Here is a 25,196-nt window from a genome sequence, read left to right as displayed (position 1 = left end):
AGGGACGAGTTCGCGCGATAACTAAGGAGTCGAGAATATCGTATCAACAAGAGTACATCGATCACCAGCCAATGGCTTTTTATACATTAGCGCATTGCGCGTTGTGTATCGATCTGTTAAAGATCCATACAATTTCGGCAAGCCTTTCAAATATTGTTAGGATGGATCTCTAAGGCGATCCATCAACCCTTTAAGAACCTTATCTTCTTGATAAGCTCTTCTAACGTCGTCGAATAATGTTGACGACGTAACACTTATTGTTGCAACAATAGCCTTATGCTCAGTGTTGATTTGAGCAGCCGGCTCAAAATCGGGCCGGTGCGAAAGAGCATCAGCGGCGACGTTAAGACGTCCTGGTTTATACTTCACGGGCAAATTATACTTCGCGAAGAAAGACAACCATCTCGCAATTTTATGCGAGAGGTGCGGACTGTTTACGGCCGTGCGTAAAGACGCATGGTCCGTATATATAACGAACGGTCTATCATCCAAGAGATAGACACTAAACCTATACAGTGCGTATTTCATGGCAAGGAGTTCCTTGTCTTTAATATTACAATTATATCAAATAAAATAATTTTCACTGAATAGTTGAGCTCAGCCTGTTGAAGCTGATGCGATTGAGAACAGACGACGCGCTCTGCACCGTCTGTGTCATATTACATTAACGCACAGCCGATTGCAAAATCGCTGGCGCTACGTACCACATGAAAAGGTGAGTCTTGGTCTGCAATCGCCAGGATTGGCGTTTGCATCAAGCTTTGCTTCATACCCTTAAAAGAACGCTGACAATCAGCATTCCATGACTACTTTACGTTTTCTTCAACAAGAGGAAATATGTACTGTCATTTCGGCATAATTGCGTGAGTGCTTGTGCAGGTACGCCGCTAAGCCGATGAACTTCCAAAGTCCCTATACATCGACGGATCGCCCTGATCTTTTCTGGATCGGGGTGTATACCGTGTTTACCCACGATGCACACAAGAAGTGGTATTTTTCGCTTGCACGAATATACACTTCTTGAGAATGCATTTTGCCTCTCTCTTTGTCCATATTGTGATTTTAACTTTTTTGTTGCCTTAGTTACGCTGGAAATACAGCTTATGCTTACGCATAAAAGTCCAAACCTTTCGGAGATGGGTACGAAGTGCTTCAACGTCCGACTTTCCATTCATGGCTCTGCTATGGACGAAGGCATCGTCAAAATAACTCGGTGCGAAATTCCGAACCGATCTCAAAAGATTAAAGGCCATCTGTTAGATGTCGCAAGGAAATTACTAAGTCGCTGTGGCATATTAAGCCACTCTTATTGCATACCGCTTGGGGTGCTTACTGCTGTGAACGGGATATCTTGCTCACGCGTAAGGTCTGATAGAATCCATCCATCAGATCCATTGACGAAAAGATAGTTATCTTTGACATACCATCAATGATTAAGTCTTTTCGTTGTATCAGCGTTTGAGCCGGTACCGCTGCAGCGTTCACTTTATTGAATGCATGGACATTCCGCCATCATCTTGTTGCTTTACGCACACATAAGGTCGGAGAGCTATGTGGGGAAGTTGATTTCCTCTCATGCTAAGCGATCGGCAAAGAATTTGGCGATCGCTATACTTGTTCACGAGGCAATGACCATTGCTTCAAGACACAGTATTTGAACCTGGGAATAGGTCGATTTCATGTCGAGGGCCTCTATCCTCAGGCAACTCGCACGGTACTGAATCAGGGACAACATCCTTATATTCTATTGAATCTTGATAAAAGGGGAGTATGTCTTTAAAGAATCCCAGAATTGGGAGGTAAAACTTCAATCCGAGTCTTCTTATCGAGGACACTTTGGTCCATCGATGAGTTGCTGAGAACCCGTTTATTCTCAGGAAATACTGTTGTTGACCGAATATCGTCCACGTAATTATCATCTGTGACAAGTACGCAGATCTGTTTGACTTTGCTACTACGCAGATCGGCTTGACTTTGCTACTACGCAGATCACGCAATAACGTTTTCGGTTCAAGTGTCGGCAATTGAGTTATTTTCGAAGTTAACTTCGAAGGCGCTATTAGATCAAGTGTATAAGTGCCAACACTTGATCTATTGTTTAGTTAGACATTTATTGTCCCAGTTTCAACTTTGAAACTTATTTCTTATGGTACCTGGGTACCTTTGACCACAGGTTTCCGGGGACTTATACCGATATCAATTGTAGGGATTTATTCCTTCATGTTTTATTCAGAGAGTATCTTTCTCAACTGCCTCTAGCGGTGGGATTTTCACGTCACAATGGTGGACTTCGACGCTGTTTGTGCTTGTGCACAGCCGCCGGGATCTAACTTCACAGTATTTGGGGTATTCACACTGAGGTCTTGTGCAGTCATGCAAACGACCGACTCACAAGTCGCACTCACTCGTAGGACATTACACGCTTGTGGACGCTCCAAGACGTTCATTAGTTGGTCATCTGATGGATAAGAGACAGGCATCGTCACGGCTTGATGTTGCCAATTTATACGTTGCTCGTACTTACTGAGCCATGATAAACCAAGGATGATATCAATTGTGTCATCCACATCTTTAACTATGAAACCATAATCGTACTGTTTACCCTTTCACGTGTATTGGATACCAATTACCCGTTTCTTTACTGTTACAGATGTGCCTATTACCAGGCGCACTGTCATCCAAGTTAGCGGGATATCGCGCAATAAACTTGAGACTCCGATCTTCTAGCGATTGGCACCTAATAAAATTATTCGACGCCATACAATCGACTAGGGACTCAAGTGGAAACTTATTCTCATGGTGATGAGGTTAATCTCATCCTCTGGGGCAGCTACTCACAATTTTTGTGTGTGAGGAGCAACATTCGTCAAAAGGCCTGCAAATAATTTTGACGATGTTGGATCAGTAGTGCGCTCTGCACCTTTTGACCCCGACCGGTTTTTTACAATCCGCCTCGCCGTTGCGATTTTGCAACAGCGTCAAATTCGCGTCATCTACTATCTTAGCGAGAGGTCGGTCTTTTGCTCAGTTTTCTTAGGCTCAGGCCGTGGTGCACTTTTCTCATAGGCGTAGTGGCGCGTCTTTTGACACCGATTATATTTCTGTAGTCGTTTGGAACTTGAAGGGCGAGGTTTTCGCTCGCTACATACAAGACATTCATGGCTTCTTGACCTCCGTTTTCTTGTCGTCTTGGTGAACGATATGCAGCCGAGTGAACGAAAAGCTGTTTCAGACTGAAGTCCTCCTGTTCCGCTAAAGATATCGCTTGGTTGAGTGACTCTAATTCTAGCCGGAACAGGCGGTCTAACAGGTCCGTCTACAAGACCTTTAATATACACAATTACGTGTTTGTTCATCAATTGGATAACTAACGATAAACTGACCAGGCATAAGCGTGAATGTCACGCTTGCTCTGCTTCAAATACAGGAGCTCGGCTCGAGCCTGAATTCGGCACGTGATGGCTCAAATGTTGTCATAGCCGGGTCTTTAAGATCTCACACGACCCAAAAACTAATGGGTAGTGAAGCTTGAGCCCCAAGGCCCAAGATTGGCACGTCCGGCTAAGTTGGACATGCCAAATTTTACTTTCGTCGCATCATTACTGATACGGCGAGCTCTATGGCGTCGTTTAATTCGACTAACCATCTTAAAAGGGAGTCGCCTTCGAATGCCTAAAGCTTAGAGGTTTCGATCTTCAAGCTTTTGGGTCGACGCGGAAGCGTCGGCGTATAAGCAGTATATACATGGCGCTATCTCAACAGTTCTGGATTGTTGAGCACCCTTTTCTCTGAACACTCCCGCGTGTTAACAGCCTTGCTGGTGAAGCGAGGCTACTTTCTTTCGGGCCGCGTCATGTTCGTGTTGTATTCATGCTTATTATCTCTCTCCAGATTGTACAGCATGGCGCCAACGGCTGGCTTGCCTACGACCGAGCTCATTCGTTCAATCACTCTCCATTCAAGGTCATGCAAAAGAGTAAACCCTTTACGCGCAGCGTGATAGCCTTCTTGACGGGCTGAAAAGCTCCCTCTTTCTTCATCCAACCTGTCCATGTTGGATGGAACGTGCGTAGGTCGTTGAACGGACTACGGAATGCTAGGTGTAACTGGGCACCTTTCACTAGTACTGATCAGTACTAGTCAACCTTACACTGATTACAGATAAGGTTAGGTGCCTCAAAACTTCACGTACACAAAGATACAGAGGAAGATTTCTATTAAGGTAAAAGTCTTTAGCTTAAAGGTCTAGACTAAGGCTTTAGTATAGAGAAAAACTTAACTGTTTTAATATAATTAGTTTCCTCCATAACGATGTTCTATCTACTACTGAACTTATTATATTAATAATTGATTGAGTATGGCGCCTTCTTGCGCACCGCACAATCGTGTCTTGTAATGATTGGCGGGTTTGATTTAGACTTAAATCAACCAATCAAGAAAGCTAATGTCTTATTTCATCAATATTACCAATCTGGTAATACTATTTAAGTAAAAATTAATAAAGATATTTTTTTGTACTTCTTTATTTATTTCCTCTCATAGGAAATAATATTAATTATGCCTCGCATAGGACCTGATATTAATTATTCCTCTCATATGAACTAATATTTATTATTCCTCTCATAGAATATTATACTTATGTAACGGCACATCCCATTACAACGATAACAGTATGGTGCTCAACAATGGTGAGACAGCAGCATTTACATGTTGCTGCTGGGTCGACGTGTATGCGTTGAAAGCTTAAAGATAGACATTTTTAAGTTGAAGGCAGTCAAAGGTGACTCCTTGTTTAGATAGTTCGTCGAGTTTGACAAAGCCATCGAAGTTTGTCGCATCGCGAATGATGCGACGGGAATGAAGTTCGGCAATACGAATAAGTTTACACTAGTACTAAAAAAAACAAAAAAATAATTGGTGCCGTTGTGACATGATAAACCATCTGAAAAATATGTAATTGTTTTAGTTTTCTATTTTGCTCAAATATTTCCTATATTTGGCTCGGTAACATAAAATCAATGTAAAGGACTGCAAATCCTATAATGACTGTTCAACTCGTCTGTAGCACCGTCGCATGTATAAATGGATAAGCCTTGCTCATGTGTAATTAAAAAAAATATATGTGCACGTGTGCTTAGGTACCTGATAGCTTCACGCAACGGATGCGCAGACGTAAAACGCATTCATAAGGTGCATATTTCCTTTTCCATGGTCGTATTTTAAGGATTGACATTTGGCAGACACAAGCAGGAATCCCGTTCAGTGGCAGCTACCAAGGCGCCGATGCTACTTTGGCATCAATTTAGAAACTTGGACGCTAAAGCTCGCCTGTAAATAATGTCTTGCCTCTGTTGTCGCGCCAAGAAGTTACTGCAATGCTTTCGGTGATGCTTCCACGAAGTGGCTATGATAATTGCCGCTTGAATAGCAATACAATACTTTCTGTCGTAACGCCTTTTTAATTTCTATATTTCTATATGTATATTGGTATTAATATGTTTGTGGCACCGATCCAGCTGCAGTCCGCGACACCGCGGCAATTGCAGCTGTTCACGATCTCATGGCCTTTAGCATCGTCGAGTTATCGGACGTAACTGCTGGCACCACTGACCCTTGCTTACATGCGAACTAAGCTTGCTAAGAAGCAACGGATGCCGCATACGTGAAGGATATGGGGAGTCGTCGAAATCATGAGTGCGTTATCCAAATTAAAACGTTCGATGCTTATTGTCAACATTTATTTATAACATTCTTTATTTTAAGCCGATAAACGGGATATATGCCCTGAGGACGTATTCGGGACGAGTAGTGAGATAAACTATAGTAAACCTGTGACGCGTTACGATCTCACTTTTTTCGGCGAAACCAGTACGCTATGAATAAACTGACATATATAATCGCTCTGCCCTAGCCCTTACCTAAAAAAAAGCCGAGCTTTTTCACCACCTCAATTCGAGTCTTTGTCCCTGCTCCTTTCCTCTTGCGCAGACACACGCATCGCTTAAAGTGTCGCGAGTTATATTAACGCACTCTGTGGCTTTACACGGCACATTAAGCAGCGCATCTCAATATCAAGGAAGGCGCATCGCATTGCGAACGAAGTGAGCGCAAGCGCGCAGGAAAGCGCAATTCTCAAGTATGGCACAGGCAAGTTGCACCTATTAAAAACAATTCGATTTTTTACTAAAACCACGTCAACTGTCTTTAGAAACTAGTCTTTGTGGACCAAGTGCCTTCGTACGTCTATCAGAATGTAACCTTTCAAGCAACCGTGATGCTCACGGACAGTACCAACGTCAAGGTTACGGGGTACGTATGCGTAACCATGTGCACACGGCCAAGTCTAAAGTGTACCTCGTAGTCTTCAGAAGCCGTTGCAAGTGCTCTTGCGTTACAACGACTCATACGACGTCGTCGAGGACCAAGATGCATTCCTTCGTCTTAATGCAGCCGCTACGATTGATGCGGACTCGGGCATGGCGTTGCTTTCAATGTGTGTGCGTACCCTCACGGCCACGTGCGATGGCCGTAACTTTTGTCTCGAAGTTCGGAGCATTGATGGTGAAATTGAGCCCATTTTTTCCTCTTCCGTGCATCTCGTCAAGGAAAAACTACACGTTGTAACCCAACCGCCCGATGTCTGGTACAAGGACGAAGGAGGTCGTGAAAAATGCATGACAATAGCACTTACACTCGTACCCGCACCGGGCACAGTCGTTGAAGACCGCGTCGTGCCTTTAGACGTGAAATTGCTCTACGAATCGGGCAATCTTGTGCTGAATCAAAACATTTTGCGCTTTTTTCCAGACATGCGGCCCAATATGACACACGGTCGCGCACTGATTTCATTTCGCATTGATGACGTCTCAAAAAACCATCAAGGACAGTCCTTTCGACTTGATATTGGACCGGAACAACAGGACGGGAGCTTTATGTTTAAGGACATTGCACCTACGCGTACGTCGGTAATTGCAATTCGATCCAAGCGCAATAAACGCAAACTTCATGCCGGAGGGTACACGATTCGGGCTTCGCCACGAAGTGTCGTGGGTACACCGCGTACCCCTTTTGTACCCCCTCCGGGCAGTACTGAAATGATGGAACCCCCTCTGTGTAAATATGGGGAACCCCCAACCTCGTCGACGTATCCGAATATTTTACCAATGGGATCCATGTCTTGGAGTAGCCACGTCGTCCAGCCTCCTCACCCTTCCCTTACCGTCGCCACACCATTACGTCATCCCGCCTCAACCCCCTCGCCCGTGTCTACTGCGACTGGAGGGGCCGTAGAATGGATCCTGAATGGTTTTGAAATTCATCCCCATGGCTCCATGAATGCTAGTCGTCCAATCTATCGCTGTCCCCATTGTCGCCGATTAAACGACGTCGACATGTTGGCCACAGGTCCTTTGTTTTCACACAATCCCCATTGTGTGTTTTATCCAACACAACACCCCGCAATGTTTCGAACTCCTTTCGACACGTCGTCTCTTCCCGATGTGCCTTTACGTCGATATAGTACGACGTATTCTCCAGTAGTCGACCCAAGTACGGACATAAGTCTATCGTATCCATTGACAACCACCCACGAAAGCGATGCCGGAGTCTTTCATAACCAGCAGAATACCGTGCATATTATTTCCAAGCCCGACGAGATGTCATCTACGACATTGGCATCGTTGATTGCATCGCATCGATCGAGTGTATCGTCGTCGATACACATGTCGAAAGATAAAGTCGAGAATGGCAATTTGTTTGAAAGCCATGGGTTTCAAGATTCGTTAGAAAGGATTGAAAAAGGGGCGATTCATTCACGTGCATTGGTGGAAGACGATCCAGCATTGGAATTGCCAGTGCCGTCGTTGTTAGTAAATAGTCATTCCGACGACGAGAAAACGACGGCGTTTCATGGAGTGGTGCCATTGTTTCAAGACATGAGTTCGAAAATGAATGGGAGGGACTTGGATACGCTAGACAATGGGACTGATGGAGAAGATGAGGTGTATTATATCTTGGCGAGGATGTATACGAGTGCACAGGACCACAAGCTGGGATTGCCTGCTTTTGATCAATTTCAACGCATGGTGCGTGAGTTAGTAGACAACAATGGAGGGTTTCGGAGTATGATGTTTAACAGGTTTTTGTGTGGCTTTTTACAGCTGGGGTTTTATAGTGAAAATCAAGATGCTCTTCAAACGCGTGTGCTTTTTCACCCTCTAATAGAGAGTGGCTTAACTGACGAAGAGCAGGGGCACATTACATCGCAATTTGTCGACGAGCTTCGCCAGGACTCGCTCGCGGTGCATTCGTTGCCAAAGTACCAGCACAACCTCATTATGTTGCGAGAGGACGCATTGATGTTTTACTGGAGCCAGTCGCTCGTGTGAATTCCCGAGATTTTCGATGAATAATCGAGTTCTGACGAACTCAAGTAGTAATTTGTGAGTGAAAAAAAAGCGCATGTAGAGATAGTCTGAAATAGTTTGAAAAAAAATAGTGTTTTTTTCCATTTTGCTTTCCTGTTGCCTTGTTTTATTCGTTATCAAGGTTTTGCAGAGTCCGTTCCCCATACTTGCAATCGGTAGATTACGACACGACCGTAAAAGTCCGTACTGCGTTGGAACGTGAAAGCAAGGGCCTGAATGTGTGGCAACGCACAGGCAAACGTTTGCAAGTCATTCGAATCGATCGGGTCAATGTCAATAGTTGCCATTTCCCATAATGCGTTCTCCCCCGGTTGTTTAAAATGCACTTGTACTTGTTGACCAACAAACCCTCCTTGAAACATAAAATCTAAAGACGCAACACTCACGACGCGGTGGAAATACACGTGCACGTACTGCGGACGGCCTTGTGCTGAGTTCCAACAGCTCGAAAGATTCGGTGAGAGCATATTGGCAGCTCCATAAAGGCACTTGTTGCGGTCTAGTGTGGACGATGCGCGGCAAGTGGTGCGAGGGTCATCACTTAGTACCAGCATTTAATACCACAGTTGCCTTAATTGCAACCTTGTATAAAACATTTGAATAAAACCTAAGGAAAAAAACATCTTCCCTACGGCCTCATTGGCGTGGTCAACATCGATCTTATGGTCCAGACATTCTCGAAGCCAACTAGAACCCAGTTCGGAAAGTGCTACCAAGGAATCAATTGACTTCTGTGCGAAGAGATTATGTCTGAACACTCTAAAGCGCTATGGGCACCCGTGAAATGGGCGCAACGCAAGGACGCGTTGTACGTGACCGTCGATCTTCCCGATGTCAAGGATGAAAAGGTTACGCTAGATGGCAAAAATCTCACCTTTAAGTACGTTGTTTAACGTTGTCATAAAAAGTGGCAACTCGCGCCACTTTAGCCACGCCAGATCTTCTCATGCCTCTTTTTGTTTTTATGTTTTGGTAGAGGTACGAGTAATGGCCAGCTCTATGAGGTCAAGTTGGACTTTTATAAAGAGGTCGACGTCGAGTCAAAGGACAGTATTTGGGCCAAGACGGACCGAAATGTGCACTTTCACATTGTTAAAAAGAATCAAGACGAAGCCTTTTGGCCGCGTTTGCTTACGGACAAGACGCTCGAGAAGACAAATGTCAAGGTTGACTGGAGCAAATTTGTTGACGAGGATGAGGACGTGGAACAAGGCGGTTTTGATATGAGCGCGCTGAATGGCGGTGGGGGCTTTGATATGAATCAAATGATGGCAGCGCAAAACGCGGCGGGGATGATGGACGAAGGCAGTGACAGCGATGAGGACGAGATGCCGGATCTCGATGCCGAGAGCAAGTCGGAGTGATGGTAAACGAGTTGCCTTTGTTGCGTAAAGATGCCACTGGGCGATGTTGCTTGTGTTGAGAATACACTATGCGTTGTTGCCATTTAATGCCGATTTTTTATGGCGATTGCGTTATATTGTTGTTTTCTATGTGGCCACTACGAGAGCACTTATTAGTCGTCGTATTAACAATACGGATATGGCAATGTTGCGCACCTTTCTACTTTCCAGTTCAAGTGGCTTTTATATTTCAACGCGATAAAGTCGCAAATATCCTTGAAAGAACCCAGTTTAGTAAAAGCAAGTTGCACCAGGATTTCACGTCAAAGTTGCCACGTACTTTGCCATCTAATAAGATTATTAACACATGCAAAATCATATCGCCATATATGACACTTCATTCGAATAAGTAAACATTCGTTCAATCCGGGCAACACCACGTACGATTTTCTGAAATATTTGCACAGTCTTCTTCCTGGCAAGCTGGACAATACCAGATCGTGGGAGGTTCTTTCAACGGATCCAGATCCACACAGCCCATGTGGTACCAGTTTGACCGATCTAGACACTTTTTGTTGTATCATGTTGCCAAAACTTGCACCCTTGCAAATACAATACAGACGTCCTTTCCGTTTCTATTTCATTTGCATGACATCGCCACTATTTGCTTTCTCTTGGCCTTTGTGTTTATGAATAGTCTTGTCTAATTTTTTATTTCCTGTGGCAACAAATGAGTGCGTTGCATTAGAGCTATTTTGGTTGTATATGAGCACATGTTTAAAGCATTTGCCATCGTCAGCATTGCGGAACGTTACTTGTCGAATTGTTTTCTTGACATGAAAATGCTGGCTTTTATTATAGATTTTATACAAAGGCTGCGCTCGCAGCAACTTTGTTGCATTTCCAGTGTCCTTTGAACCTGTGAGCTGCAAAGTGGCAACGAAAAAACATCACGACAGAATCAAAATGTTTATAAAATTGGCATGTAAATGAATGTTGCGATGCTGGTTTCGTTGGATTTTTTGCATTCTTTGTCAAAGTGTCTACAAATGTCTCAAGAGTCTTGCATACATGGCTGAGATCGCGCAAACATTGAAAATGCACTTTTGAGTTATGTCAACAGACCTGGCAACAAAAGTGTAAGTTGCTATTTGTTGCAACCTGGCTCTTCTGGGATGCCGTGAAATATCATGTAATTACGCAATGTAGTGGGGCTGTGGCAAGTCGATGCAAACATGCATTACACAATTGCAAAAGTTGCAATAGCATTATTAGTGTTTCCTTTTGCATTTGAAACACTTTTCGATGTGCAAAGTTTTTTTTTAAAACGAGACACGGAATGATTGCATCTGCGTACCCGCAATCGATGAAAGCTACTGCCACACGGATAAGATACTGTGTGCGCTCACTAGGTAATAAACGTGGTGGTGAAATCCTGCAGTATGTGCCGCTAATGCTTGCGGATATTCCTTCCTGCGGATCCACCATGATGGCTTGCTTCTAGTAGAATTTTGCCACTGATCTTAGCCAATTCCTAGCCTCGCATGCAGATTACAAGATGCAATTTTAGCATTTATGCAGCAATAATAAAAAACGCGACTGTGCAACTGGCAAAAAATGTTACAGAAAAAGTTGCACCGCATGCAACAAAGTGCTACTTGCTTTTTCCAATGACCTTAAACGTGTATCGCAACTTTTCAAAACTCAACGCTACCCATGGGGACAGCAGTAGGCGATACCGGTTTTTTTATCGGTGCCCGACGCACAACCTCAATCTCACGAGGGGCCACTTCCATTTCAAAAGGAGTCATTTCCACTTTTGCACCCTCGACTTGGTGNTCGATCGGGTCAATGTCAATAGTTGCCATTTCCCATAATGCGTTCTCCCCCGGTTGTTTAAAATGCACTTGTACTTGTTGACCAACAAACCCTCCTTGAAACATAAAATCTAAAGACGCAACACTCACGACGCGGTGGAAATACACGTGCACGTACTGCGGACGGCCTTGTGCTGAGTTCCAACAGCTCGAAAGATTCGGTGAGAGCATATTGGCAGCTCCATAAAGGCACTTGTTGCGGTCTAGTGTGGACGATGCGCGGCAAGTGGTGCGAGGGTCATCACTTAGTACCAGCATTTAATACCACAGTTGCCTTAATTGCAACCTTGTATAAAACATTTGAATAAAACCTAAGGAAAAAAACATCTTCCCTACGGCCTCATTGGCGTGGTCAACATCGATCTTATGGTCCAGACATTCTCGAAGCCAACTAGAACCCAGTTCGGAAAGTGCTACCAAGGAATCAATTGACTTCTGTGCGAAGAGATTATGTCTGAACACTCTAAAGCGCTATGGGCACCCGTGAAATGGGCGCAACGCAAGGACGCGTTGTACGTGACCGTCGATCTTCCCGATGTCAAGGATGAAAAGGTTACGCTAGATGGCAAAAATCTCACCTTTAAGTACGTTGTTTAACGTTGTCATAAAAAGTGGCAACTCGCGCCACTTTAGCCACGCCAGATCTTCTCATGCCTCTTTTTGTTTTTATGTTTTGGTAGAGGTACGAGTAATGGCCAGCTCTATGAGGTCAAGTTGGACTTTTATAAAGAGGTCGACGTCGAGTCAAAGGACAGTATTTGGGCCAAGACGGACCGAAATGTGCACTTTCACATTGTTAAAAAGAATCAAGACGAAGCCTTTTGGCCGCGTTTGCTTACGGACAAGACGCTCGAGAAGACAAATGTCAAGGTTGACTGGAGCAAATTTGTTGACGAGGATGAGGACGTGGAACAAGGCGGTTTTGATATGAGCGCGCTGAATGGCGGTGGGGGCTTTGATATGAATCAAATGATGGCAGCGCAAAACGCGGCGGGGATGATGGACGAAGGCAGTGACAGCGATGAGGACGAGATGCCGGATCTCGATGCCGAGAGCAAGTCGGAGTGATGGTAAACGAGTTGCCTTTGTTGCGTAAAGATGCCACTGGGCGATGTTGCTTGTGTTGAGAATACACTATGCGTTGTTGCCATTTAATGCCGATTTTTTATGGCGATTGCGTTATATTGTTGTTTTCTATGTGGCCACTACGAGAGCACTTATTAGTCGTCGTATTAACAATACGGATATGGCAATGTTGCGCACCTTTCTACTTTCCAGTTCAAGTGGCTTTTATATTTCAACGCGATAAAGTCGCAAATATCCTTGAAAGAACCCAGTTTAGTAAAAGCAAGTTGCACCAGGATTTCACGTCAAAGTTGCCACGTACTTTGCCATCTAATAAGATTATTAACACATGCAAAATCATATCGCCATATATGACACTTCATTCGAATAAGTAAACATTCGTTCAATCCGGGCAACACCACGTACGATTTTCTGAAATATTTGCACAGTCTTCTTCCTGGCAAGCTGGACAATACCAGATCGTGGGAGGTTCTTTCAACGGATCCAGATCCACACAGCCCATGTGGTACCAGTTTGACCGATCTAGACACTTTTTGTTGTATCATGTTGCCAAAACTTGCACCCTTGCAAATACAATACAGACGTCCTTTCCGTTTCTATTTCATTTGCATGACATCGCCACTATTTGCTTTCTCTTGGCCTTTGTGTTTATGAATAGTCTTGTCTAATTTTTTATTTCCTGTGGCAACAAATGAGTGCGTTGCATTAGAGCTATTTTGGTTGTATATGAGCACATGTTTAAAGCATTTGCCATCGTCAGCATTGCGGAACGTTACTTGTCGAATTGTTTTCTTGACATGAAAATGCTGGCTTTTATTATAGATTTTATACAAAGGCTGCGCTCGCAGCAACTTTGTTGCATTTCCAGTGTCCTTTGAACCTGTGAGCTGCAAAGTGGCAACGAAAAAACATCACGACAGAATCAAAATGTTTATAAAATTGGCATGTAAATGAATGTTGCGATGCTGGTTTCGTTGGATTTTTTGCATTCTTTGTCAAAGTGTCTACAAATGTCTCAAGAGTCTTGCATACATGGCTGAGATCGCGCAAACATTGAAAATGCACTTTTGAGTTATGTCAACAGACCTGGCAACAAAAGTGTAAGTTGCTATTTGTTGCAACCTGGCTCTTCTGGGATGCCGTGAAATATCATGTAATTACGCAATGTAGTGGGGCTGTGGCAAGTCGATGCAAACATGCATTACACAATTGCAAAAGTTGCAATAGCATTATTAGTGTTTCCTTTTGCATTTGAAACACTTTTCGATGTGCAAAGTTTTTTTTTAAAACGAGACACGGAATGATTGCATCTGCGTACCCGCAATCGATGAAAGCTACTGCCACACGGATAAGATACTGTGTGCGCTCACTAGGTAATAAACGTGGTGGTGAAATCCTGCAGTATGTGCCGCTAATGCTTGCGGATATTCCTTCCTGCGGATCCACCATGATGGCTTGCTTCTAGTAGAATTTTGCCACTGATCTTAGCCAATTCCTAGCCTCGCATGCAGATTACAAGATGCAATTTTAGCATTTATGCAGCAATAATAAAAAACGCGACTGTGCAACTGGCAAAAAATGTTACAGAAAAAGTTGCACCGCATGCAACAAAGTGCTACTTGCTTTTTCCAATGACCTTAAACGTGTATCGCAACTTTTCAAAACTCAACGCTACCCATGGGGACAGCAGTAGGCGATACCGGTTTTTTTATCGGTGCCCGACGCACAACCTCAATCTCACGAGGGGCCACTTCCATTTCAAAAGGAGTCATTTCCACTTTTGCACCCTCGACTTGGTGTCGACGCGGCTTAACTTCTTGATTTCGCTGCTTCTGCTGGAGAGCCGCTTCACGACGTCGCTGGTGCTCCTGCTTTTGTTTCTGAATGAGTTCGCGCTTGACGTTGCCAATAACTGACGAGCGTAAGGTTGAGGCCTGAGGCTCGGGCAAAAATTGTTCGGTGTTTTCTTCGCTTAAGTCCGTTTGCAATTGCTGGGACATTCGAAAAACAAGGTCCTCTTGCTCTTTTTGCAACTGCAACGCTTTTTCATGCTGAGCTCGTTGGCGAGCGTGCTGTTCTCGTTTCTCTCGACGCTGTCGCTCGAGCACGTCTTCTCCTTGCTGATTCTTCAGTGTTGCCTTCTGAAGCACTTCGTCTGCAAGTTGCCGACTCTGGATTTTTTCTTGTTCTTTTTCATGTTGCAAACGTGCCACTTCTTCCAATCTACGCACGCGTTGCAACTCAATCACCTGTTGCCGTTCGTTTTCCTTTTGCAACTTAAGTTGCTCTTGCTTTTGCTGCTCTTCAAGACGTTGCAACGCATCCGCAGCAGCGAGCGCAGCTTCCTCTTGCTCTCGTTGCTGCTCAAGCACCAAATCGTCCCGCATCTCAGCATCTAGAATGTCCTGACGACGTAGTTGCGCTTCCTGCTCTTGCTCAACTTCAACACGACGCTTCTCCTCCGACTGATGGGTTTCCATGCTCTCTAACTGTGCGAGCAGGAATTCTTGCTCTTGAAACGTCGGGCGCATATCAGCTGCCCCGGTACTGTGACGTTGGTTTGTCCGACGTGGGACCGAAAAATTCTGAAAATCGCGAACTTTTGGATTACTATATTTCATATTTGTACCAGGCATGGTGCCATAGGTAGACGAAGGTGCTGGCATGGACGAACGATACGACGACGGCTGGCCCGAGTTCATCCGGAAAGCCATCACAAGCTTATCCACCCAGTCATTCATCTCCATTTCCGTACTAGCAGCGACGAGCAAGCGACGTTCCGGCGCGTTAATCGCTACGCGCCAGATCGTGGACGCCGAGCTGCCAGTCTTCATGCTATCCGCTGGCATGACCTCCAAGACGCCCTCGTCACAGCCTTGGAGACTTAACTCGCCCTTGAGCTCCCCATCTTCGAACGTAAAGTACTGAAGACGCGCTGGCGTGAGCACAAAGTACCGGGGTTTCCAATTCTTCCGGCCAAAGGGACCCGTGCCCGAGCCTTTCTTAAACAACACTCCTGTGCGAAGCACCTCACTCATGCTGTAAAGTTCGAAAGTAAGGCACAAGGGGGCGCTAAGTTCGACGGGTTTTGTGATTTGCCAATTTTTTGACATGGATTTTTCTTGTATATCTTTATATCCGACCTATGAACCTTTGAAATTATATCATTCGATCGACTCGTTGTTTTTTTCCTCCAAGCCACATGTAACGTTTTTGAACACTTTAAGGACAAATTGTCTAAATTTCGTATTTTGACAGCTACAGGTGGCATCTTATGAAGTTCTATCGCCACTCGGTCATTCGCTTCATGGCGCCACATTTATTGCAAGCCGGGGCGTGCTTAAAATTCAAATGGCCACAACCAGCTTTGCTACATTCCCACTTGTCTAAGGACGAGAGGGCTGTCAATGACACAGGTGCAGGAAGACCTCGAGCATGTACTGTTCCAACGGGCATTTTCGCCGCTTCCTGCCTTTGTAGCTGCTCAAAAAAGTTTCGCGCATCAACGGGCATCAAGCTGGTCGTCTGCTTGCTTACATCGTTGCTTACTTCTTGTACCGCCATTGTCGTCACAGTAGCTTTAACAGTCGGCGCAGATTCGTGCTGTTTCTTGCGTTTGCTCTTTTTCTCGTGTAATTTTTCTTTTTTCTTTGTTTTAACATATTTCTCGTGTTTTGCCACATGCCTTTCCGCACTTTTTGAACAACGATCGCAATTGGAGCTATTGCTTCGAGAGCTTTTGTTCGTGAGGCTGCGGCTACGCTTGATAAAGCGCCGGTTGTGGCTACGAAGGCGTCGACCTCGCGACAAACTGCGACGGCGACTTGGACTTTGGTTCATGATTAAAATTGGTCTGGTAGTCGTACTTATCCGAGCACAAAAAAATCGATTTATTGATGGTAAATCGTGGAAATTGATCTGCCCACAACTAAAATTGATATCCCCATAACTATTCTTTAAAATATTTTTTAATTTAAATTTAAACAACTCCTCCTTCATAAATCATTACTCCCACAACTTTTTTTAAAATCTATAATTTTATATCCGCAAACTAAAATTGTGATTCTTACAACTTCTGTAAATATATTGATTGTTATCACAACGGCAAAAATATATGTAGCATTAATAAAGTATCGAAAAACTTTTTGAAGGAAAAATATATGGTCTATTACTAAAGCTTGTCCTGGATCTGAGCTAGTTAAAAATCGCGTTTCTCACTGGTAGAGTGGTACTGCCAAATTGCATCAACCCGAGGTAACTTTGCACCAGCCTGCAGCTGAACAGCTTGCAAGTGGTCACTGTTGATATGCAAAAGTGTTAATACCTTACGTTTTGCTAATTTGGTGTATGGCATGAAATGGGTTTCGGATCCATCTTCATTACTGGCCTTGAATATCATATGGCTGCAAGAATAGCGCGCTCAGGAGAAGCAAACCAGTTGGTTACTGGAATTGGTTCATTGCTTTCCCAACTCATCAGATTTTCCATTTCATCAAAATCGTTCTGAAAATCTGTTGCCAAAAATTGTAGGCGGGCACGTCTTAATGCGACCACGCTCTACTTAAGCACACACCCTAGCACAGCAAGGAAGCGGTTTGACCGACTTCTCTCACGGACTTAGCGACCTCACCCAACGCACTAAGTACTTTGATAAACTTGTCCTCACGGGAGCAGTAATCCGGCTCCTCGTGCGCACTTAAACAGTAGGAAGTGGTTTGTATTTAATCACATATAATATAAATACATATTTCTAACCAATTCTAATATGTCATCCCTGTAGATATCACTAATATGTATTGCGAGCATATCTTTCTAGATATCTCGCATAACGGATGACGCTAGCCGTCATCTACGCTAATGTGATTGCCCTCAGGGACATCACATACACAAGGGTGGGTCACAATGTGAATTACACCCACAGTTTGCAAATTCGTCAACGAGGACAGAGGAATAGCGAGCTGCTTTGCGCGCCGCTTAGTGCTCTCATTCATTCTTACTACCTGTCTTACACGGAGCCGAATATGCCACGTAAAAGGGGCAATGTTTGTGGGTCGTCTGCAAAAACACCCACTCAACAACAAACAAAGCGCATGCGCCGCGTTAGCACGCCGCCGTCGCCCAACGCCACAGTTACAACGTCGACAGCCACTGCTGCTATCGCACCAACTGGGCTTAACGATCCATCCCACTTTCACAGTGAGGATGTAGATCCGTCGCTCATTGTTGACTACAATGAGTCGACACCGCTGCCATCACCTAATAGTAGCGATGAGTACAGCGAGCTAATGAAGAAGGATGATAGCGCTTTATTGCCCATCCAAACTACTCTCACTGCTCCAAACATCCTCTCGACTGGACGAGGATCTGATACTTAGGAGCGATGGGCAAGCAACCTTCCAACAAAAAGCGTTGGTTCCCACTCGCATCCATCAGTGCAGGATGTGCCCCATATGAGTGGCGATCTCGCCCATATTCTCGCGGCTGTCTTAGCCGCGTCCGTTCAGTCGCAGCGTTAAGCACTGTTGAACGACGTTTTGCGGATCTCGCTAGTCAAGTCTTGGACTGACCTCGGATCTTCAAGATGTCCGCGCGAAGGATCGTCCGGGTTATAAACGCCGGAAACTTCGACTTGACATCCTGATGAAGTCGATGCTAAGGGACACGCATTACGCGCGTGATACCTCTCGCTCTCTGAGTTCTTATCGTGCTGGGAGGAGTCATGCACCTGAAAGTTTTTTTACCTTCACCGCCCCCCTCACCCGATCGACAATTGACTCACAGTTGGCGTCACCATCGGTTTCCTTAGGTGGATGGGGATATGTGATCTCTTCTGGATCAACATACCGTTTCAGACGACCCACGTAAAATACGAAGTGCGTAGTCATGTATACGGGGGAAGTATGAGCCTATAATTTAGGTCTCTGACCTCTTCTACTACCGCAAGGCCCAATGAAACGCGACAATAACTTCGTAGTATCTCCAGGTAGTACCGAAATTCCATTTTTAAGTACTTAATAGTACTGTTCCCACTTTTAAGCGTCCATTGTTGGTCCGCATATTGTTTTTGTCTATCCTGTGGGCTTGCCATCGCGTCACGGACTTTTCGTGTGATGACTAATCGCTCATCCACAAAGCCTTGAGCCTCGCTCACGCTTCGATAAATGAAAACTCTTGTGCAGCTTTGAAGAGCCCTTTAAATCTGTTTTAGGATGGTGAACTGGTGGAGAAGCAGTTTTAAAATATTTTAGGTAGCAAGTGCCTTTGTCAAGTTTAATGTGAACGTCCGATATTAATACTATATAAAAGGAGCTGAACAAGCCTCCTCTGTGTTGACAAGGAATACCTTGGACATTGTGGTATTTAAAACATAGTTAGTATTAGCCAATCAAAGCCAAAATATAAAATATGTACTAGCAAATGCTAATAGAAACATAATATGTGCTAGTCAATTATAATGTGTATTGGCCATTCGGCATTCTGGATTAAAAATCTCATATTAATATCTTTACAGAAGTTGTGGGAATAATAGTTTTAGTTTGCGAGTTCAAAATCAGGGAATTAATATATTCGCACCTTTTTTCTCGAATTCTCCCCTATTTTATTTTGAATTTGCAGTGCGAGGGAGGTGGGTCACGTGATTGGGGGCTAATCATAGCAAAATGCGTTGCCCTTATGTATTTAGGAGTTATGATTGGTTGCATGGGATATTCTCAGGGGTGAAACAAGGGGTGAAACAACATCATTACTGAGGTCAACGCCGGGCAGCCATCTGTATATCATTAATGACCACTTCCCGCTTACTACGCCGTTTCTATTCTGAAACAATGTAACCACCCTCACCACTCTTCTCCTCCCGCGCCATTCACATCTACTTTGCGATTGCCTGTGCCATTCTCATCCACTCCATCACCGCACAATAACACGCTCTTTTTCCCAGAGGTTTATTTCTCCAGCCGGGAGCAGTTTGAAGGTGCCGTGCCGTCTTTTGCACGCGATCGATTTTAAGATGATTCGATAAAAAGTTTGATTACAGGAAAGCGGGTGTACCTAATCCAAGTCAAAAAGGGTGTGAATTTAAGGTAAAAGGGTGTGAATATAGCAATTTTCTGAATATATTTTTTTATTTCTCAAAAAAGTTGTGAAAGTAATAATTTAAGTAGGAGCGGTCATTTAAATTAAAATAAATATTTATTTTCGAAAATAGTTATGGAGCTATTAATCTTAGCTGTGGAGCCCGCTTCATACTAGCTAAACCCTTCATACCTCTGCAAACCTGATGACGGATATTTCGAGCGTGAGACATACAGCAACTTACACAAGATTTTTCTTTAAAATGCTAAGTACTATGTGCCTACCATGCACATTTACAGATTCGTCTATCGAACTTATAATGAGAAATGAGCCATTTGACGGAGCCAGGTTGGCCTGCTATTATTGCACGATCGAGCGCTTTCGAAAACATTTCGGCAAGGTCATGCTCTTTGAGGAACTTCATGACATCGACATGCCCACCTTCAGCTGCCGTACTAAGTAAGCATTTAATCGACTTGTCCTTTTTCATAACTGTAACGGGGTGTATCGTTACATGAAATTTACACTTAAAGGTTGTTAATTAATATATTATCTTAAAGGTAGATAATATTTGGAGGATATTACTTTATATAGTAATATTCAGAATTCTTGGCCATAAATAGGTATAGACCATTTATACCTATTTATTCCGCAGACTAATTAGCTGTAGGAGTAATCAAATAGAGAGTTATAGATAAGATAGAGATTCATTTACATGTTTAGTATAGAATTATAATTAAGTTAGCATTTACAAAGATATAACAAGAGACACTTAATTATATTTACTACAGTTTTCATTTTACCCTCTCAAGCTAATTACCTTAAGAGAAGTCTTCCTCTGCACGTACAGTGTACGTCAATTAACGTAGGGCACCACTCGCAACTGAAGCAGTGCGAAATGGACTCGGATGAAAAGTTGGCGGTAGGGATTCGTAAGAAGGATTGCAGCGATAGCCTTGTGCTACCGGCTGTGCAGCTACCGTCGCTGTCGCTGTCTGTTTCGCTCTGGCTGCTGTGTTGGTCGCGAGCGCCAAGCAAAGCATCCGCCTCGGTGGGGCGGGGGGCAATGGTCATAATTAGAAAAAAGGAAAGCTATATTAATTTTAATTAGTTTCCTACGTAACGATCTTCTATCTACCACTGAACTCATTATATGAATATCTAATTAAGTATGACGCCTCCTTGCGCACCGAACCATCGTGTCTTGAAACGATTGACGGAGTTGATTTTTTCGTGGGCACCTATTGGGCACCGAACCATTTGTGGATTATACGGATCACGCATCGCTTCGGAAATGTTTTCGTCAAGCATGATGGTTAGGACAAACGAGCTGTCTTTTTCGTTCCAGCAGTCCTGGAACTGCCTGTCATCGATAATTCGGACTCAACCCTGCTGGTCTATAGCGCTCAGGTACGAGGCTATGACCAGGTGATGACCCTCCTAGTGCATTCGGGTGCGAAAGTCCTTGTCGACTGGAGAGTCGATCGTAGTGGATCTCGCTGTGGTAGGGCACAGCGAGCCATACGGGGTAAGATCGTCTGGCGATGCGTGATGAACCGAACGCAAACTTAACGTGCCAAAATACTCGCTCACCTTGATAGAACAAAAGGTGTTGGTTCATTTAGACAGCAGGACTATGGCCATGAAAGTTGGAATGGAGCGTTAGCAACCTCGTTTAGAGGGCCAGCTGGACATTCTGGTGAGGATGCAGCAATCTGCGGGCATGCTAAGCGAGCGCTCTACCATTTGAGCTACATCCCCTCAGACGAGTGTCAGTACTAGCTAAAAATTGGCCATTTGCGTGGAAGAATGCCGTGCGGTACATCAGGAAAGGTGATTATCGTCTATTCCAGCATGGATTCTGACTTAGAGGCGTTCAGCCAGCAGCCGCAAACAAGCCACTATCTTTCTTAACGCAGCTAATAACAAAGTAGTAGAGGTAGGCCGTTTCTTATTTTTGACTCCAGAACTACTGTATTTTTCGACAAAATTTTGGTAGCGCCAAATAAGAACTTTAAAATCTTGCCTGTAGGCCGTATTTTGACTTTCTTGTGTGCAGGGTATCTGAAGAAAAGGTGTTTTTTGATACGTTTTACAACAATGGCCTTTCTTTTCGGCACAGCGAGGGCAGCCCGACCAATGATCCGCATCCAATCCCCGAAATTTGGATTGCATCGAAGTAGCAAAAATCCGCAAGTAATTTCACTTTTAGTGGTCCTTTTTTAATCGACTTTTCGAGTTATTCGATTGATTATAAGAAAAATCTATTGATTAAAATAGATGTTTTTTTCTTCGACAGCTAAATTTTCTACAGTTGTTTCAAATTTTGTAAGGGATTTAAACGAAATAAATTTGATTAGCGGTGGCGCCCCGTGCGCTTAATAAAAATATATAGACCGTTTGTCCCTACGCAAAAAAATCAGTTTCAAGTGCAAAAATTTCTTCCTCGAAAAACCATAGTGTTCAATAGTTTTCATAAATATAGGCATGCATACCGTTAACCGAATGAAGCTCACAAAATCCGATGTGAAGACATTAGTGGCGTAAGCATGTAACCACAGCAGTATCTCGAATTGAAGCTGGCCTCAGAAAGCAAGCTACCATTAGTTAAGTCAAATAAAAATTGTGTAGAAAAGCGCGATCGTAATTACGTTGCCACGTCGAGATGGCAATACTGAACTGCATAGTTTATTGTTCGAGCTGTATGCGACTCGGGCATGTTGGCATTCAGTCGCTTGACCATCGATAAATAACCGTTTTCGGCAGCCTGACACATAGAATTTGACGTACACCTATAAGAGAAGTTTTTTATTGCCAAACGTGAACAACCTTCCGATCGATTCGTATGCAGCCACTCTATCACTTCCAAGTGGCCTTGGCTAGCGGCATTGTCCACCGCACCGCGGTCGCACCGCTGGAAACGGGTTGTTTAGAAGCATTCAAGTACAACGATATGACCACTTATTGCCGCCAAAAGGATGGGAGCGTCTGTGAGGTTGCGCCACGAATCAGGCGCTTCAGTGCGCATCAAATCAGTTCTATCAGCCTTATGCGTCTGTATTTAATCGAAATCGTGGAAAACCTGCAGAAATTGTCGATGGCCGTAAGTGCCACATTTGTCGATTGCATGGCTTATTAGTATTTTGAAATTACAATTAGAAATGAGCCATTTCACGGTGCTAAATCGCTTGATAATCAAGTGCTTTCGAAAAGTTTATGGCAACGAGGAACTGCAAGACATCGACATGCCCACGTTCAGCTGCCCTACTAAGTAAGCATAACTATCGACTTTTCCTTTCTTATTCGTTCGCACACTTCACTGGCAAGAGGATGATTTAAAAGCCACTTCAGTCCAGAGCTTTCCAATAGCATCTATATGTTTTATACTATCAACCCATGACATCTTTAATTTCTCGAGTTCTTTGGCAGTGGAGATTGCTATATCTAATTGTCCATATGACGACCACCGATGCAGTAACTTCATTCCTCACCTCAGTTGTGTCATTTTGAATCTGTTCTGTACTTGTATGAAACAAGCTGTCGATGTTGCGGGTAATGGTAGTTGCAAATGGGATAGCAAGATTATGGACTGAGGTTAGAAGTCCGTACATGGCTCCTCCAAGCTGCAAATGTTCATTCGATGTAAGAGTTGGATCGCCGACGCTGCAAGATCCCCATGCACTCATCCACTCGATCATTAAATCTTGTGGACAGCCAGTACATAATCGAGCAAGCACTCCCCTGGAAGCATTATCTGCTTTGCAAGATCCATTTTTCCGAGTTTTAGTGCGTGCTTGACTGAAATTTCTCGAAATTTCTCGTTAAAAGGTAGACCTTCCATGATACAGTCAATATATTGTTCATTTTCGACAGCTTCAATTACTACTTCACGAGTCCACATTGATTCAGGAAAGCAAACAGTGCTTTCGAGCTTCCGATCGAAGTTGTCTTTGTTTAATTCTCCACTATTTCGTGGGCTACTCGCGCCATTCATACACAGACGATGACTCCATAAAAAGAAAAGCACTCTTATATATCCATTGCGCATGGCGACATCAACACAACGCTCAGAGGCTACACAATTTGAAAAATGCGCAAAGAGCCATTTAACCATGGTCAAATCATCTCTGCTGACCGCTACATAAAGCGACTTACAAAATTGCCAATTGTGGTGATTTGCATCGGATCGCAAATAATTAGCGAGGGACCATCCGCGCAGTCGTTTACTTGGTGTTGTGCACGAAACACTCCAGAGCCATTCCAATAGTCGAATTGATCCAAATTGGCACGCTTCACTACAGATGAGGTTTCGGGGTGGCCCAATAAAATCGGAGATTACTCTCATACTCTCTTCTAGATGCGTCAAAGCGGGGTATGATCGCAGAACGAGGGCTAGAGCAGTCAGCATCATTGCGAAGAGAAATGACAAATGCAGTGGATCATGAATTGTCAATCTGTTAAATACGATCGCATTTCTCAGAAATAATCGGAAATTTCTTGTTGAGCAATCAATCAAGCAGCAGTGTGAGCAGGCACTTTCAATCATGCAACGACTAAATCTATCGTCCACAGGACTATAGGAAGTATTTGTACGTAGAAACTTAATATGTCAAATTCAGCTTTAATTTATTCCTTAACGAAGCAAATCCGCATTTGAAGGGGTAGACCCAAACCCTAATGGACAATTACAAAACGACATTTTTATGATGTCCGCCTAAATTGATCTCAAACCTTAACAAACGAGCAGTGTTGCTTACGATCGCGTAAAATTAAGCTTCGTATATGCCCCTTTGCATTATTACTGAAGAAGTCACCCGGAACTCGATTTTGATACATATAGACCTGTGTAAAGTGACTCATCCCTAATAGCCCATTCGCGCGTCTAGCAGCGATTGGCGGGGTTGAAATCATAGAACTCTGTATAGTCTTTAAGCGACCGCTTAGCAACAAAGAATCTTCATTTTGCACGTCGTGTACGTGAGGTATCGGAGTTTTTTTGTCTACATTATTATCAGTGTAAGTAAGATTGGTACTAACGAAAGGTGCCCTGTAACGGGGCACTACGACTTGTACTGTTTCAGTACAAGTCCACTTCACACTGCTTCAGTTGTGAGTGGTGCCTTTCGTTAGGTGACGTACACTGTACGTATAGAGGAAGACTTCTCTTAAGACAAGTTAACTTAAGAGGGTAAAATGAAAACTGTATTAATATAGTTAAGTGTCTCTTAATCTATCTTTGTAAATGCTGACTTAGCTATAAACTAATACTAAACATGTAAATGAATTCTTATCTATCTTATCTTGTAACTCTCTTTGATTACTTCTACAGCTGATTAGTCTGCGGAATAAATAGACATAATGGTCTATACCTATTTATGGATAAGAATTCAGGA

The 25,196-nt window shown here is 43.8% G+C and overlaps 9 protein-coding genes across 9 annotated transcripts; 3 read left to right on the top strand and 6 right to left on the bottom strand.

Moving 5' to 3' along the window:
• Nucleotides 1-5,613: 5,613 nt before the first annotated feature.
• On the top strand, nucleotides 5,614-8,722 carry CCR75_006486 (uncharacterized protein; the record flags this gene model as incomplete). Its single annotated transcript, XM_067964556.1, has 7 exons — nucleotides 5,614-5,694; nucleotides 5,764-5,868; nucleotides 6,060-6,136; nucleotides 6,209-6,309; nucleotides 6,362-8,084; nucleotides 8,160-8,383; nucleotides 8,557-8,722. Exons 1-7 carry the CDS (start codon nucleotides 5,691-5,693, stop codon nucleotides 8,720-8,722), a joined length of 2,400 nt encoding a protein of 799 aa, XP_067821188.1. The 5' UTR covers nucleotides 5,614-5,690.
• A 406-nt stretch (nucleotides 8,723-9,128) lies between these two features.
• CCR75_006487 (uncharacterized protein) lies at nucleotides 9,129-10,167 on the top strand. The gene is made up of 2 exons (XM_067964557.1): nucleotides 9,129-9,306; nucleotides 9,403-10,167. Exons 1-2 carry the CDS (start codon nucleotides 9,173-9,175, stop codon nucleotides 9,788-9,790), a joined length of 522 nt encoding a protein of 173 aa, XP_067821026.1. The 5' UTR covers nucleotides 9,129-9,172; the 3' UTR covers nucleotides 9,791-10,167.
• A 237-nt stretch (nucleotides 10,168-10,404) lies between these two features.
• CCR75_006488 (uncharacterized protein) lies at nucleotides 10,405-10,862 on the bottom strand (the record flags this gene model as incomplete). The annotated part of the gene is made up of 3 exons (XM_067964558.1): nucleotides 10,405-10,695; nucleotides 10,724-10,812; nucleotides 10,841-10,862. The coding sequence occupies 3 exons, from the start codon at nucleotides 10,860-10,862 to the stop codon at nucleotides 10,405-10,407; spliced, it is 402 nt and encodes a 133-aa protein (XP_067821190.1).
• A 604-nt stretch (nucleotides 10,863-11,466) lies between these two features.
• CCR75_006489 (uncharacterized protein) lies at nucleotides 11,467-11,904 on the bottom strand (the record flags this gene model as incomplete). The annotated part of the gene is made up of 1 exon (XM_067964559.1): nucleotides 11,467-11,904. One exon carries the CDS (start codon nucleotides 11,902-11,904, stop codon nucleotides 11,467-11,469), a length of 438 nt encoding a protein of 145 aa, XP_067821189.1.
• Nucleotides 11,905-12,052: 148 nt separating this feature from the next.
• Nucleotides 12,053-13,091, top strand: CCR75_006490 (uncharacterized protein). Its single transcript, XM_067964560.1, has 2 exons — nucleotides 12,053-12,230; nucleotides 12,327-13,091. The coding sequence occupies exons 1-2, from the start codon at nucleotides 12,097-12,099 to the stop codon at nucleotides 12,712-12,714; spliced, it is 522 nt and encodes a 173-aa protein (XP_067820956.1). The 5' UTR covers nucleotides 12,053-12,096; the 3' UTR covers nucleotides 12,715-13,091.
• Nucleotides 13,092-13,328: 237 nt separating this feature from the next.
• CCR75_006491 (uncharacterized protein) lies at nucleotides 13,329-13,786 on the bottom strand (the record flags this gene model as incomplete). Its single annotated transcript, XM_067964561.1, has 3 exons — nucleotides 13,329-13,619; nucleotides 13,648-13,736; nucleotides 13,765-13,786. The coding sequence occupies 3 exons, from the start codon at nucleotides 13,784-13,786 to the stop codon at nucleotides 13,329-13,331; spliced, it is 402 nt and encodes a 133-aa protein (XP_067820957.1).
• Nucleotides 13,787-14,293: 507 nt separating this feature from the next.
• CCR75_006492 (uncharacterized protein) lies at nucleotides 14,294-16,572 on the bottom strand (the record flags this gene model as incomplete). Its single annotated transcript, XM_067964562.1, has 2 exons — nucleotides 14,294-15,875; nucleotides 16,050-16,572. 2 exons carry the CDS (start codon nucleotides 16,570-16,572, stop codon nucleotides 15,865-15,867), a joined length of 534 nt encoding a protein of 177 aa, XP_067820954.1. The 3' UTR covers nucleotides 14,294-15,864.
• A 5,743-nt stretch (nucleotides 16,573-22,315) lies between these two features.
• Nucleotides 22,316-23,175, bottom strand: CCR75_006493 (uncharacterized protein; the record flags this gene model as incomplete). The annotated part of the gene is made up of 5 exons (XM_067964563.1): nucleotides 22,316-22,400; nucleotides 22,455-22,717; nucleotides 22,751-22,858; nucleotides 22,886-23,005; nucleotides 23,119-23,175. 5 exons carry the CDS (start codon nucleotides 23,173-23,175, stop codon nucleotides 22,316-22,318), a joined length of 633 nt encoding a protein of 210 aa, XP_067820955.1.
• A 325-nt stretch (nucleotides 23,176-23,500) lies between these two features.
• Nucleotides 23,501-24,214, bottom strand: CCR75_006494 (uncharacterized protein; the record flags this gene model as incomplete). Its single annotated transcript, XM_067964564.1, has 1 exon — nucleotides 23,501-24,214. One exon carries the CDS (start codon nucleotides 24,212-24,214, stop codon nucleotides 23,501-23,503), a length of 714 nt encoding a protein of 237 aa, XP_067820958.1.
• Nucleotides 24,215-25,196: the final 982 nt, after the last annotated feature.

This window comes from Bremia lactucae, linkage group LG5 (assembly GCF_004359215.1).
Source record: "Bremia lactucae strain SF5 linkage group LG5, whole genome shotgun sequence".
Lineage (NCBI taxonomy): Eukaryota > Oomycota > Peronosporomycetes > Peronosporales > Peronosporaceae > Bremia > Bremia lactucae.
Note: the sequence above shows the minus strand (reverse complement) of the source record. Positions and strands in the feature narration are given on the sequence as shown.

Excerpts from the sequence above, each read along its gene's own strand:
- CCR75_006490 (XM_067964560.1), top strand. The coding sequence starts at position 12,097 with ATGTCTGAACACTCTAAAGCGCTATGGGCACCCGTGAAATGGGCGCAA. Across the intron at positions 12,231-12,326 it reads GGCAAAAATCTCACCTTTAA|AGGTACGAGTAATGGCCAGC; the intron begins GTACGTTGTTTA and ends ATGTTTTGGTAG.
- CCR75_006487 (XM_067964557.1), top strand. The coding sequence starts at position 9,173 with ATGTCTGAACACTCTAAAGCGCTATGGGCACCCGTGAAATGGGCGCAA. Across the intron at positions 9,307-9,402 it reads GGCAAAAATCTCACCTTTAA|AGGTACGAGTAATGGCCAGC; the intron begins GTACGTTGTTTA and ends ATGTTTTGGTAG.